The sequence below is a fragment of the Schistocerca americana genome, chromosome 11 (genome assembly GCF_021461395.2).
Source record: "Schistocerca americana isolate TAMUIC-IGC-003095 chromosome 11, iqSchAmer2.1, whole genome shotgun sequence".
NCBI classification, from domain to species: Eukaryota; Metazoa; Arthropoda; class Insecta; order Orthoptera; family Acrididae; genus Schistocerca; species Schistocerca americana.
In genome coordinates this window covers 47497829-47512487 of record NC_060129.1, presented here as the reverse complement: position 1 = coordinate 47512487, position 14659 = coordinate 47497829, and the positions used below count along the sequence as shown (strand labels likewise).

At 39.0% G+C, this 14659-nt stretch overlaps 1 protein-coding gene across 4 annotated transcripts in view; it reads right to left on the bottom strand.

Annotated features, from left to right (window-relative positions):
- LOC124553792 overlaps positions 1–14659 on the bottom strand; it is a 69684-nt gene that overhangs the window by 10930 nt on the left and 44095 nt on the right. For all 4 annotated transcript variants that reach the window (XM_047127771.1, XM_047127772.1, XM_047127774.1 and 1 more), the window contains one exon: positions 7418–7489. In XM_047127771.1, the coding sequence (XP_046983727.1) occupies positions 7418–7489 (72 nt within the window). The remainder of the gene's footprint in view (positions 1–7417; positions 7490–14659) is intronic.

Sequence of the window (14659 nt, the reverse complement as noted above, 5' to 3'; positions counted from 1 at the left end):
GGATACTTTTGATCAGACACCCCGAAAAATATCAGTTTTTCATATGAGGTGCATTGTGCTGTTACCTACTGCCAGGTACTCCATATCAGTGAACTCGGTAGTCATCAGACATCATGAGAGAGCAGAATGGGGCACTCTGCGGAACCCACAGACTTCAAACTTGGTCAGGTGATTGGGTATCACTTTAGCCAGATTACCACACTACTAAACGTACTTAGGTCCATTGTTTCTGATGTGATAGTGAAGTGGAAACGTGGAGGGACACATACAGCACACAAAAGTACAGGCTGATCTCGTTTGTTGACTTACAGAAACTGCTGGCAGTTGAAGGGGCTGTAATGTGTAACAGGCAGACATCTATACAGACCATCACACAGGAATTCCAGACTTCATCTTTATTCACTGCAGGTATTATGATTGTTAGGTGGGAGGTGAGAAAACCTATATTTCACCGTCGAGCACCTGCTCATAAGCCACACATGACGCAGGTAAATTCCAAACGATGCCTCGCCTGGTATAAGGAGCGAAAACATTGCACAATTGAACAGTGGAAAATTGTTTTGTGGAATGAAGAATCACAGTACACGATGTGGTGACCTAAAGGCAGGATGTGGGTATGGCAAATACCTGGTGAACATCATCTGCCAGTGTATGTAGTGCCAACAGTAAAATTCGGAGGTGGTCCTGGTGTTATGGTGTCAATGTTTTTCATGGAGGGGGTTTGCACCCCTTGTTGTTTTGTGTGGCGCTATCACAGCACAGGCCTACATTGATGTTTTAAGCACCTTCTTGCTTCCCACTGTTGAAGACCAATTTGGGGATGGCAACTGCAGCTGTCAACACAATTGAGCACCTGCTCATAATGCACGGCCAATGGCGGAATGAAGAATCACAGTACACGATGTGGTGAGCTAATGGCAGGATGTGGGTATGGCAAATACCTGGTGAACATCATCTGCCAGTGTATGTAGTGCCAACAGTAAAATTCGGAGGTGGTCCTGGTGTTATGGTGTCAATGTTTTTCATGGAGGGGGTTTGCACCCCTTGTTGTTTTGTGTGGCGCTATCACAGCACAGGCCTACATTGATGTTTTAAGCACCTTCTTGCTTCCCACTGTTGAAGACCAATTTGGGGATGGCAACTGCAGCTGTCAACACAATCGAGCACCTGCTCATAATGCACGGCCAATGGCGGAGTGGTTACACGACAATAACATCCCTGTAATGGACTGGCCTGCACAGAGACCTGACCTGAATCCTTTAGAATACCTCTGGGATGTTTTGGAATGCTGACTTCATGCCAGGCATCACCAACTGACATCGATACCTCACCTCAGTGCAACACCTGTTAAGAATTGGCTGCCATTCCCCAAGAAACATTCCAGCACCTTGTTGAACGTATGCATGCGAGAATGAAACCTGTCATCATGGATAAGGATGGGCCAACACCATATTCAATTCCAGCATTACTGATGGAGGGCGCCACGAATTTTTAAGCCATTTTTCAGGCAGCTGTCTGGATACTTTTGATCACGTAGTGTGGTCTCTCTTGTGGTCTTCCAAATATTTATATCCATTTCTGTTTTCCATGTGTTGCTGTTTAAGTGTGTTTCATGGTCTTTCTTGACTCTTTTTCGATTTATTATGTTATCTTGTGAGAGTCCACCTTCTTCTGTACCTATGACCAATTTTGAATTGCTTTTGCTAGTGCTTGCTACCTCAAAGATCTGCCTTGTGAGCCTGTCGACGGTCATCCTGTGATGCATCCACAAAATTTTGACACTTTATCTAAAGCTGCCGGTTATTGTTTCTGTCTGTCTATAAATCTCTCTAAAGGGACTCCATATCCAAATTCGTTCACAGAAAACTGGTCCAAATATTTTCCTGAGAATTTTTCTTTCCTTCTTATCATTTAGTCATTTATGTTTGACCATGAATCGCAGTACTTTCTAAAGCAAAGAGATATTCCAGTAGTAGTTCTAAAATAGATTTTTTGTTTATAATGACTCCATATCAGCTGACAAGCTTTTGAGCCAGAAACTCCTGAAGTTAGGTTTGACAATAAGCGAGGATCTCACTTTTGAAAGACTGAAGTTTTGGACAGTGTGATCCCAAGACTTCAGCTGTAAAACTTGTGGACAAACGATGGCAGGATAATGGTGAAGAACTAAAATAGGAATGATCAGTCCGCAATGCAGATGAGCTGGAGTGTCTGGACGTCAGAAGCTAAAAAATTTGTCAACTCTTATTGCCACTAATTTTTTGTGTTTACATTCAGGTCTTTATTTTGCAAAGAAACAATTTGTTTGATAATTTATCAACATATAAACAATTTGTTTTACTAATATTATATTTACAACAGTTTCCCCTCTTATTATTATCTGTTTGTCTAGGATTAGTTTTAGTACTAATTTTCTGCTCAATTCTCATAACTCCAATACCAATACTATTCATTAATTCACTATTACTTCAATATGCTCACAAGGCTCTGATTCAGATGATAATTTACAGTCTTATTTCTACTTTAATAATTTATCATCATATTACTGTGGTTACTCATCATTAGGACCAATAATAAGACAGCACTCTGTCATTCCATTTATCTTACTTTCGGAGTTGTTGTGCATAGATTATTCTAGCTCTGTTCAGGAACTTTCTCTTCCTGTCTTCAGTTGACCATTCACTGACCAGTGCAAAGCATGGTGGCCTTGGCCACAAAACCTCCCTCCTCCTGGAGATATCTCTCACTTTCACTTCAAGGAACCTTGCTCCCCTACCATAATGCACTCTGGTATGCTTTGTTCTCATAACCTCACTGGCCTAAAGTCACTACTATCTAGTATCTTCACGAGCCTTGTAGCCAAATGCACTAAACTTCATACTGCACACGCAAATGTTCGATCTCTGCCACCTCATCATAACAAAGTCTGTCACATATTTCAAGACACGGACCTACATCTGATACTTCCGTCAGAGACGTGGCTCCAACCAACTATGTCCACAAGTTCTGTAAATCGAGAAGACCACATCTTTTTAAGACAACAGATGTAACTGACAACTGGGTGGATTAGGGGCATACACATGCTCTGATTTATCACATAATGTACTTACACACATCCAACAATCATGAAGATAGACAAGAGGAATATGTTCATAGAGATCACATCCCTTAACAGAAAGTCGCCACTGTGTGTCCTCTACAAACGTCCTGAAATACCCAGGTTTGGCTGTTTTTAACTTGCTCTTTGAACTGACATGGAAGCATATAATTACGCTCCACCCAGATCTTCCTGTTTTCTCAAAATTCTTAGATGGTGAAGGCTTCTTAAATTTGCTTTCCATGGAACTCACTATAGCTTGTACATTTATAAATCCTTTTTATTCCTGCCACTATTATTGTTGTCATTACTACTGTTACCACCACCACATTAGTGGCAACAGCTGTAATACTACTAGTACTGTCATTATTAACTTTATTAGTTCATAGTCAGTGTTACTTACACTGCCACTTCAGACACTCATATCATTTCAATACTATTTGTCATATTAAAATTGTTGTTTCTTAGGTAATTATGATGTATGTGGGAAACCCTGGTCCAATGCAAAAGAGACCTGATGGCCCTTGTCAGAATAGGATAAATAAATAAATGTCTTGGTGATTGGATGATCTCTCCTGGATATTTAATGTATGTATCTTGTGATACTTCCTCATACCAAGTTATAATGGAGAGATTATCTGTAGGCTTCCTGTCCATTACTGAGTTTTCTCACAGATGATTTGTAGACTAGTTTTCTTTGACATTTTATGAAGTTTCTCCAGGACAAGTTTGGCTTCTATACAGTATCTTAGAATAGAGAGTGTCTACAGAAGCCATACACCTCACGTTAATGCTCTGCTCTTTTTTAATTTCGATTTGGATTCCCTTATCTCCTTCCCATATGTCTTCATAACTTTTTCAGAATTATATTAAGTTGGAGTGGATCGTGGATCTCTGGCTGCACACTGTTGTGCATTTCAAATGATTCTGAAATTTCTCCTATCAGTTTAATGTCTAGTGTTGTACCCATTTATGTCTATTGGGTAACTGCCACTGTTTTCCTGTCAATTTTGAATTCCTCTGACATACTGAATCAAGTCTTTTTCCGTCAAATCATAAGCCTTTCTGACACTTGGCATAACTTGCCACAGTATTTACACATCGTCATCTTTGCAAAATTGACTTTGGTTCCCATATCTGTTCTCTACACGATTGCATTTGCAAAATCGTGCCTTATACTCTCCTATTAATAGGCCTACTTGTTCGTCCAGTTGCCTTCACAGGGCTTTTTAAGGAATCTTGGACATAACTGGATGCAGTGAAATTCTCTGTAATTATTCAGACTGGTTTTATCTCATTTTTATAAAGAGGATCAATTAATGCACATTTCCACTCTTCAGTAATTTTTTCACTTTTACAAGTGTTTAACATAATTCTGCCAGTTGCTTGTGTGAGATTACTGTTGCTCAGTATCCATATCTCCATACTTCTAATATGAGTTTCTGTCTTCTGCACATGACTCGTTATTTTGAAAAGTACTGATTTCCTTCAGTTCCTCAACAGATGATTTTCAATCAGAATTGTTTTGCTTCCAAAACTAATTGTTCTTTCAGAGGCACACAGTCGAGAACTGAGTGAAAGTAATAGACAAAACCTCTTATTTTTATGTTAGTTTCAAGTGACCCAGTTTACACTTTTTTATAGCCTTGAACATTCTTTTGTATACTTTTAAGAATTCCTGCCATTTTCTGATGTTTGTTACCATTTAAAGTTTCCAATGCTCGTTCCCCTGCATCTACTAAACCTTGATCATAGGCAATGTTCCACTACCTGTGTTCTCTCTTCCTTTGTGGTTAGCACAATCTCATAATGGATGCAAGTTTGTTACAATTCATGGTATATGAATGAATAATTTGTTGAAAAATGGATTAATGATGAGTGATTTATTCATGTGTGTTTCTTTCCTGACAGGTTGAAATCTAATCTTTATAAGCAAGAGACGTTGAAAGGACTAAAAAAATTCCTCTCTTGTTCTTACACTGAGAATTTTTGTATCCTTACTTGTTAGAACAACATGGTCTATCTGAAACTCACGTAAAGCAGAGTTCAGAAAATTCGATTTTTGTAGCTTCTTCACAGGTTTAAAGTGTGTGGGTGTGATTTTGATCTCATTTTCCCACCTTTATCTCACCATTTTCATATATTCTCTTTTGAACTCCTGTTTTCCAAAATTTTTTTGTTGGAACATACGCATGCTTGACAATGGCACATCCCACCAGTCAGACACTGAAGCAATTCAGTGGCATGCTTCTAGATTTGCAATTATTAGCTTTCATTAGCACACATATGTTATGGATATGGTTCAGATACTGAAACAGGAATCCTTGGAGGGCAGATGACATTCTTTTTGAGTCAATGTTGAGAAAATTTAGGGAACTGGCATTTGAAGCATACTGCAGATGTAAATGTTGATCAGTGTGTATTGTAAAGGAAACATAATGAAAGTTTGTGTGTCTGATTTGTACACTAATATTTGCCTATAATGCATCAAACTTTGTGTATCCTCCGTAACTGTCAGAGATAGACAGAGCTTTATTTTTCTGTTTACTGTTTTTTTCATCTAGTATCTTTTGTTAATTCTGAAATCATCTGTTTGTGTATACTGAAACAGAAAACTATTAATAGGATTTAGTGATTGTAATATTCTAGAAGAGAGTTTAGATGTGTAATAATAAATTGTGAGTTTTGACATAACAATGGGAGGAGATCAATTATGTAAGGTTGCTGTTGGGTATAATACAGTCATGGATGGTGAACTTGTAAACATGGACAACTACTTTTTCCTGGTGCATTGGGGATTGTAAAGATAGTGGACGAAATGGAATTAAAATTTATGCATTCCAGATTAATTTTCCCCACAATAGCACGAAGGCAGCAACATTGAAATGATGCAGAGGCACGTTTACTAATGGAAGATTTTATGAAGCACAATGCCAACAACTAAGTTAATAGTCCAAGGTGTCGATCTACCTCTTATTGTGAACTGACGTAATGTGGGAAAATATCAGAGCAGTGACAGTAAAGGAACACATTTGCTAAATGAATTGATTTCAATATTGAACACATTCTCTAAAGTGAATACCATATGCAAAAACTACTATGCCTGTGCCCCATAGAAAATTATTATTACACCACGCATATACAACAGAATGAAGCCTAACAAACAAATGCTTAATTTGGGAAGAGAAAATGTGATGCAGGAACCAGTTATGCCAGATTCACTCTTTTTTTATATACCATATGCACTGTCCCTAGCATGATAATTTTTTTCCTTGACTGGTATGCTTGCACAACCACCAGATATCAATGTGCCTGAGGGTCTTTACAGACACCACAAAGACAAGAGAAATTATGGCTTCTATGGAGGCAAGAGATAGTTGCCTTTCCCTCGCTCTGCCTGTAAGCGGGAAAGGGAAGGAAATGACAAACAGTGGTGGAACATACCCACCGCCATGCACTGTACAGTGTCTTGCATAGTAAGTCTTCTGATTAGGTTTTTCAGTACTCTACCTAATATTCCCCAATATTAATTATGTCTTCTTCCTGTGAGAAGTTTATGAATCTAACCATCCGCTTTCTCTTACACAAAGTGGACAAAATTATTACCACAACATTTTATTTTACTGGATTAAATTTTATGCTTCATACAAGCAGACCTTATCGAAGCTGTAGTTTGGACCTGCTATGACTTCTACGGTGAGGTAATACATGGATTTATCTGCATAGGTCCTAGAGTTTTTCTGTGACTGACAAATCTATAAGTAAATCAGCATGTACCACTGAGGTAGCCATACTGTAACTATTCTAAGAACAATGTAGCAAGGGTGATCTATCACATACAAATTGTATCACACTTCATACCTTTGGCACCTTTGAAAATTTTTGGTTCAAACTGACAAATATCAATGATTCACTGAAAAGATGAATCATGTGCAATGTACTCTTCTGCAATGCATGAATCATAAGTTACTGAAAGGAAGAATATTTTTCAAATGATCTGCACTCTCGTGGTTTAAACGTATGCAAAATATTTAACATTCAGAAGGGTCACTGAAAATATGGTTAAACACATTGTTACAAATTCTGTTCAGATTCTATTCAGAACAATTATCAAATAACAGTTGCTAATCCACAATAAGTGGAATAGCACAACAGTACTGTAAAATTATTAATTGCACTTAGCTCAAGAAAACTCATAATCTATGCCTGCCTCACAGGAATGCATTCCTTACATTAAGCAATTACACAAATACATTTTTATCACCCTACATGCAATAAATCGGAGATGCAAATGCTTACAGTATTCTAAGCTTTACATACCTCCAAATTTAGTTCAGGATCCTCCTTGATAAAATCATTTGGATGAGAGATTCCCAAGTTATCTTCAAGACACTGAAAGAAAGAAAAAACTCTCAGTTAAAAATGCTTACAGCCTTCTGTACTTATGACATGGCTCTCAGTATTTCTTTTTTTTTATAAATATGATACAAGTTTTCAGAGATTTGTATCACGCATACACAAAAAATTTAAAAAAATATATTTTAATGAGCAGCTATTCTGCCAACATGCATCTCCATAATTTCACACTGTGCCATACTGCACTAATTTTACACATAATCAGTCATTACATAGCGTATTTCACGGTGCTTACTGAGCCCTATCCTTCCTTTGGTAACCTGACAGTTTGCCCGTGGCAAGAAGAAGGAGGGTGTGCTTACTCCCTGTGCATTAACATAGGATTGGAAAGGCGGCGAGCCCAAGAACTACAATGAAATGAATACCCCTAGCTCCATACAGGCATTGATATATGTCAATGGGGACAGCTGAAAATATGTTCCCCGATCAGGACTTGAACCTAGGATCTCCTGCATACATGGCAGATGCTCTATCCATCTGTGCCACCAAGGACACAGATGATAGTGTAACTGCAGGGACTTATCTCTGGCATGCCTACCACGAGACCCACATTCCCAACCTATTGTCCCACGCTATATTCATAGTGCCCCTACCCACTAACTCATTACTCGCGGCTTTTTGCCAATTCCTGTTTGTGCAGCCACATAGAAGAAGATGGTCAAATGGCCAGTTAGCCCTTTCGGACATGTCTGAAAGAACAGGTACCATCTTCATATACCCAAGAACTACGAGTACAACTGTCACTTGAGACTCAAGCTGACATGTAATCGGTTGGCATATGTTGCTTCTGCCTCAACTTATTTTGAGAGTTTGTTTACGGACTTGTGAGTGAATGGTTAAGAGTTGAAGGCTGTGATTATAAAAATGGCTCTGAGCACTATGGGACTTAACATCTGTGGTCATCAGTCCCGTAGAACTTGGCACTACTTAAACCTAACTAACCTAAGGACATCACACACATCCATGCCCGAGGCAGGATTTGAACCTGCGACCATAGCAGTCGCGCGGTTCCTGAAGAACCGCTAGACCACTGCGGCCGGGGCTGTGATTATAAAGAGGTGTTGAGAGTTATAGTAACTGGTATTTATAGAAGAAAACGAACAAAACATGTCCACGTTTTTCGATCCAGTGAACCGATGTGGCTGAAGAGAAACTAAAGGTAAATATTTTGTAGTTCTCCAAAAATTTTCAAAATGGTTGACAGCAATTCCTGGAAAAGACAATCTGACTCCGAGTTGTTTTGTGTGAGATTCACATTTCAGTGAGGAACAACAAATGTTTATCGTCAGTAAATAAGTTGAAATTGTAAGACAAGGGCGGTCTTTTAAAACCAGAGCGGCTCAGTGGTTCCTCGTGTATTTCCCAGTTTACTGAAATATCTGTCGAAAATATTACACAAAAGAAAATTGTCCGTCAAGCACTCCCTAAAGGGAAGCTGTGGAAGGAAGACAGTAAACAAGCTGCAGTTTCAATGTCTGCCAGTGCTTCTTCTGCTAAAGGAAAATGTAGGGTGCAGATCAGTGCTGAACGGAGTAGTAATCACATGAAAACAATGTTGATGTGCCAGAAACTGGAAATTGTCCGATTAAGTGATAAATTAAGGACAGCAAATGCCAAAATCAATCTCTTCCAGAAGCAAGTCTCAGATGAAAACCATAAGATGGCTCAGTCGAATGTCCTACATCACTGTACACTCCGTAAAAACAGAAAATCATATTTGCCACCATGTTAAAGAAATGCCAATTTAGAAACAGCAAGAGAATGCACTATGTGATGTGATAATGAATTTACTCTGGATAGCATGCCCTTGAAAATTAGAAGCTCAAAGGATATAGACATGGTTTGAGGCACGCATTGTTGCAACAACGTTCTGAAACATCTCCAAAAGTAAATAATCTCAATTGCTCATGTAAAATTAACCAAGAGGCTGTAGAACAATTAAGAATTATTTTCGGAAACGGCAAAATGAAAACAAAGACATGCTGATTTTTGATGAAGTAAAGCACAAGGAAAGCTACATTTCAATAACACTTTGCTGAAAGTTTGTTTCGTCAATTTATGGGTATATACTTCAGACAATTGTAGTAATAACTTTGCCTATCATTGCTCTGGTGTTGCTATCTGTTGCTCTGATGCATAATCGTATTCACCCTATTTTAGTATACTCGAGTCACAATGCCACCCCCAGTGATGTCTAGCATATATTGATTCAAGTCATTATCCAGCTAGAGCAAGCCAGAATGACACTTATTGCATTCACTTCTTATGGCGCAGTACACAACTGAATAAAAAGGTCCAGCAGTGTCTAGGAATTACTGGCATAAAAACTAAAGTTCCTTGCTCAACATCAAACACAGTTGACAAGACCGGAAGAATATGGGCATTTTCGTACGCTACTCGTGTCATAAATTGAATAAAAAGTGGTTGATGTGATAAAAGTGATGTACTTTTTAACGATGGCATAATCAACTACAATTATCGACCAGATAGTTCTCCAGAATCAACAGGATTATTCATTAGATAAATAAATAACTTAGTGGACACACTTATATTCTCTTGGTGATGCTTTGCACAAAACACACAGGCTCACAAAAAGTTAATGAAATGGGGAGGCATTCTATCTATACAGTAAAAGCTTTTGTTCTGAAAGAACACACTGGCGCTAAGAGTAACCACCAATAGTACCTTCGAAATACCTAAATACTTATGGAAAAGAGGTTGCATTTCTCTCCCAGCAGCAGCATCATTTCGGTATCTCTACGTCTCCGAGTTGAAAATCGTCACCCATCAGCAAGACTACTTCTGCTCGGACAAGTTACAATTTGCTTGCCAGTACATTCCTGTAGAACTTTCATTGTCTCTTGCAGAAACTGAACATAAATGTCAATTTTCGTTGACGTTTGACGTGAGACAAACACATATGTTAGCTGGATATTTGCAACAAAAGCACTAATACAGGGTTTTGGAGCAGAAAACTTATTTGAAAAAAACCCTCTGTATTCCATATAGTATCTAAGATCCACAATGTAAGTCAGTCTGCTGATTTTTCCATTGTAACACATACTTCTGTGGGTCACAAGCAGACCAACTGACATCTCACGGCAGATCTACTGAACTAGGACAGTCAGCACGTTTCCTCTTCTACTCACTATCGTTTGCCTGCAGTTACAGTGTCGTTTCCTGCATCCACTGAACGACTTTTCCTTAATATTTAATTAAATCCCCTGTGTATTTCATCCTGTTTGCATTTGTAATGCTAACACTTTCTCATGCTCACAGCTCTGGTTTGAATATTTTCTGGCATATGACACTGTTCCAACAATGTCATTTCCAACACTTTTTGTTTTTTCTCTCTGTCCAGACATCAGAGTCTCAGAATGGACCAAAGATGATAGAGATGAGATTTTCTCTCAGTTGTGTTTACAATACTTAAGAACTCTGTTTATAAACCAACCCTGGGGCTGTAACTAATATAAGCCTAAATTTTAGTATTGCTGGACACACTACATTAAGTAACAATCATTTTCATAGTTTCAGATTTTTGAATGTACTAATGCTGCCTCATTTAATATCCAGCTGTAAGTTTGTGCCCACACATCAAAACTTCTCTAGGGTTGTAAATCAAATTCCCAGTATGCACTGGGTCACTTTGCACCACTCCTGAGGGAAGAGTCAACACATCTGGCTTCTTAGCGTTTTGGACTACAAACCTCACTTATTTCATGTGCCCTATCAAGTTGGGATCCTTGCTATTTCCATTAATCTGTCAAATATTATGTTGAGCATTCATGGTGACACGTAGAATCTTGTCCCAAATCAGTACGCATTTTAAATGTACAGGTCATCATCTCTCTCATATCTGTACCTTTGCTCTTGTCCCTGTCTGTCTCCTCAGTACACCCACTAACTTTTCTGGATTTCTACACTCCCTCACATTGTTGTGTAACCTCTGTCTGTGACCATTGTCCTGTGATGGAAAAATCTATAAACACTGAAGAAATGTGTTAGTTAAATTCCTAGCACTTCTCCCATTGTCTCGTAATGTGGAGGCTCATTGAAAAGTAATGCTGCCGAATATTTTTATTCTGTTCTCAATATCAGTTGAGGAATTACTTATCATGCACATTACATGGTCGAATTCCCATTTCACTGACAACTTCCAACACTACTATTATGCAACTTTGAATTGTAGTGTGTAACATTGCAGTGTGTAATGGAACTATGTCATTGCATGAGAAATAGTGTGTTCTAGTCAAGTTTGTAAATGTCAAAATGGGCCTTCAATTGAATCCACAGAAGAACGAATGCAGTGCATTGTTTTCACTATATCAACGTCAGTAATGTCCAAACATTCAGTTGTCCACACTCATAATGAAACAGACGGAGCCGCTAACCTCAGCTCAAAGTGGACGGCTGCATAGGCCAACACTTAAAGACATCTTTGAGGAATTCAGTCTTATAGTGATGAAGTGGTGCAAGTAGAGGTGAGGCTGTGGCTCCATCAACAGAGTTGAACAGCCTACTGTGACAGTATCAATGAACTGATCACTCACTGGGAGAAATGATTTCATTGCCAATGTGGCTTTGTTGCGACATAAATATCTAGAGATGAAGAATAAACATGTAGAATGTTTATGAAATTTTATCCAAAAATCTGTATACGTTTTCACATAAATTTGTAGGCATTACTTTTCAACATGCCATCATAAATGTGGTTAAAAGGTCACATTGCTACCCACTAACATCCAATTGCTTCTACAGTTAAACTGTGCATGCCACTTTATAGCATGTGTCTGAGTATTTGTGATACCAATAGAACTATTTTTCAACGGTTACCCACAACACAGAGGCAATATTGTAGAAACATCTGACGATTGCAAAAACAGTTTTGTAGTTCAGGTGCTTGTGAATGCAGTACTTGTTTAAACAGGTGTCAGGAAGCATATGTTTGAGCTCAAAAATCTCATTTAGACATTACGGTCATGTCGTTTGATACTGGAATAAACATTATGTCACAGTGTTCTTACAAAGTCCTGTGCAGATTGATGTATAGCATACACGAGATGATCAAAAAGTCAGTATAAATTTGAAAACTGCATAAATCACGGAATAAAGTAGATAGAGAGGTACAAAATGACACACATGCTTGGAATGACATGGGGTTTTATTAGAACCAAAAAAATACAAACCCTCAAAAATGTCTGACAGATGGTGCTTCATCTGATCAGAATAGCAATAATTAGCATAACAAAGTAAGACAAAGCAAAGATGATCTTTATAGGAAATGCTCAATATGTTCACCATCATTCCACAACAACAGCTGTAGTCGAGGAATAATGTTGTGAACAGCATTGTAAAGCATGTCCAGAATTATGGTGAGGCATTGGCGTCAGATGATGTCTTTCAGCATCCCTAGAGATGTCGGTCGATCACGATACACTTGTGACTTCAGGTAACCCCAAAGCCAATAATCGCATGGACTGAGGTCTGGGGACCTGGCAGGCCAAGCATGATGAAAGTGGCGGCTGAGCACACGATCATCACAAAACGACGCGCGCAGGAGATCTTTCACGTGTCTAGCAATACTTTGTTTCTTTTTGATCTAATAAAACCCCATGTCATTCCAAGCATGTGTGTCATTTTTTACCTCTATCTACATTATTCCGTAGTTTATTAAGTTTTCAAATTTATACTGACTTTCTGATCACCCAGTAGTTCTCAAAAAACACACAATCTACCAGTTCTGAGCCACCTCCTTTGTGCTACTTCATTTGGATCCACTATGCACCACATAAAATGCACACAATTACACGCCATTTACAGTGCCTATTTGACATATATAACATTAAAATTGGTATTCTTTGGGCATGGGAGGGGAAGATACTTCTGACTGGTTTGATGTGGCCTGTCATGACTTGTGGTCCTGTGCCAATCTCTTCATCTCATAGTAACAATGATATCCACCTTCTTTAACTACTTGTTGGATATATTCCAATGTGTATTCCTTACAGTTTTTGCCCTCTACAGCTCCGACTAGTACCACAAAAGATATTCTCTGTTGTCTTCATATACACATCCTATTACAATGTCCCTTCCCATCAGTGTTTTCCGCAAATGCCTTTTTTTGGTAATTTTATGGAGAACCTCATTCCAATTTCACCCAGTCATATCAGTTCAATTAATTTTGATCAGTCTTTTGTAATACACGTCTCAGATGATTCACTTATCTTTATTTCTGTTTCCCACCTCCAGCTAGCCAGTAATAATTCTAGCTGTTCTTGTTTTACAAAGCTAGATACTATTACTAAAAACAGAAAGATATACAACACAAAGATATATAACTAAAAGACAGTATGTCCACTTTCGGCATGTATAACAGGAGCAAGGCATCATGGCGTGGAAGCGATGAGCCTTGGTAGGTCTTTGAAGGGAGGTTTTTTTGGGGAGGGGGGGACCAATGAGGTCTGGAGCTATGTTCAATCACATCCCAGATGTATTCGATTGGGTTCAGATCTTGCGAGTTGGGGGAGAGGGAGCCAGCACATCAACTGGAACTCACCACTGTGTTCCTCTAACCACTCCATACCACTCCATCACACTCCTGGCCTTGTAACATGTTGCATTATCTTGTTGAAAAATGCCAGTGCTGTCACGAAACATGACTTACGAAGTGGCGTATGTAGTCTGCTATTAGGGTATGATACCCCTTGGCCATCACTGTGCCCTGTCGAAGTTCCATTGGATCCATGGATGGCCACATTAATGATCTCCAGATCATAATGGAGCCGCCACCAGTTTGTGTCTGTCCCATTGTACAGATTTCAAGACAAGGAACTGCTCCCATGGAAGACAACAGATCTGCACCCTCCCACTGGCATGATGAAGGTATCGGGGTTCAGCAGACCATGCGATACACTGCCACTGTGCCAACATTCAGTGCCAATGGTCACCTGCCCATTTCAGTCGTAGTTGCTGATGATGTGATGTTAACACTGGCATGTTCAAGGGTAATAGCCTGCAGAGGCCATTCAGCAGTGTTCTGTGCACTGTGTGTTCAGACACACTTTTCTCTGCCCAGCATTAAAGTCTAATGTTAGTTCTGCCACAGTTTGCTGCCCATCCTCTTACCAGTCTGCCCAGCTTATG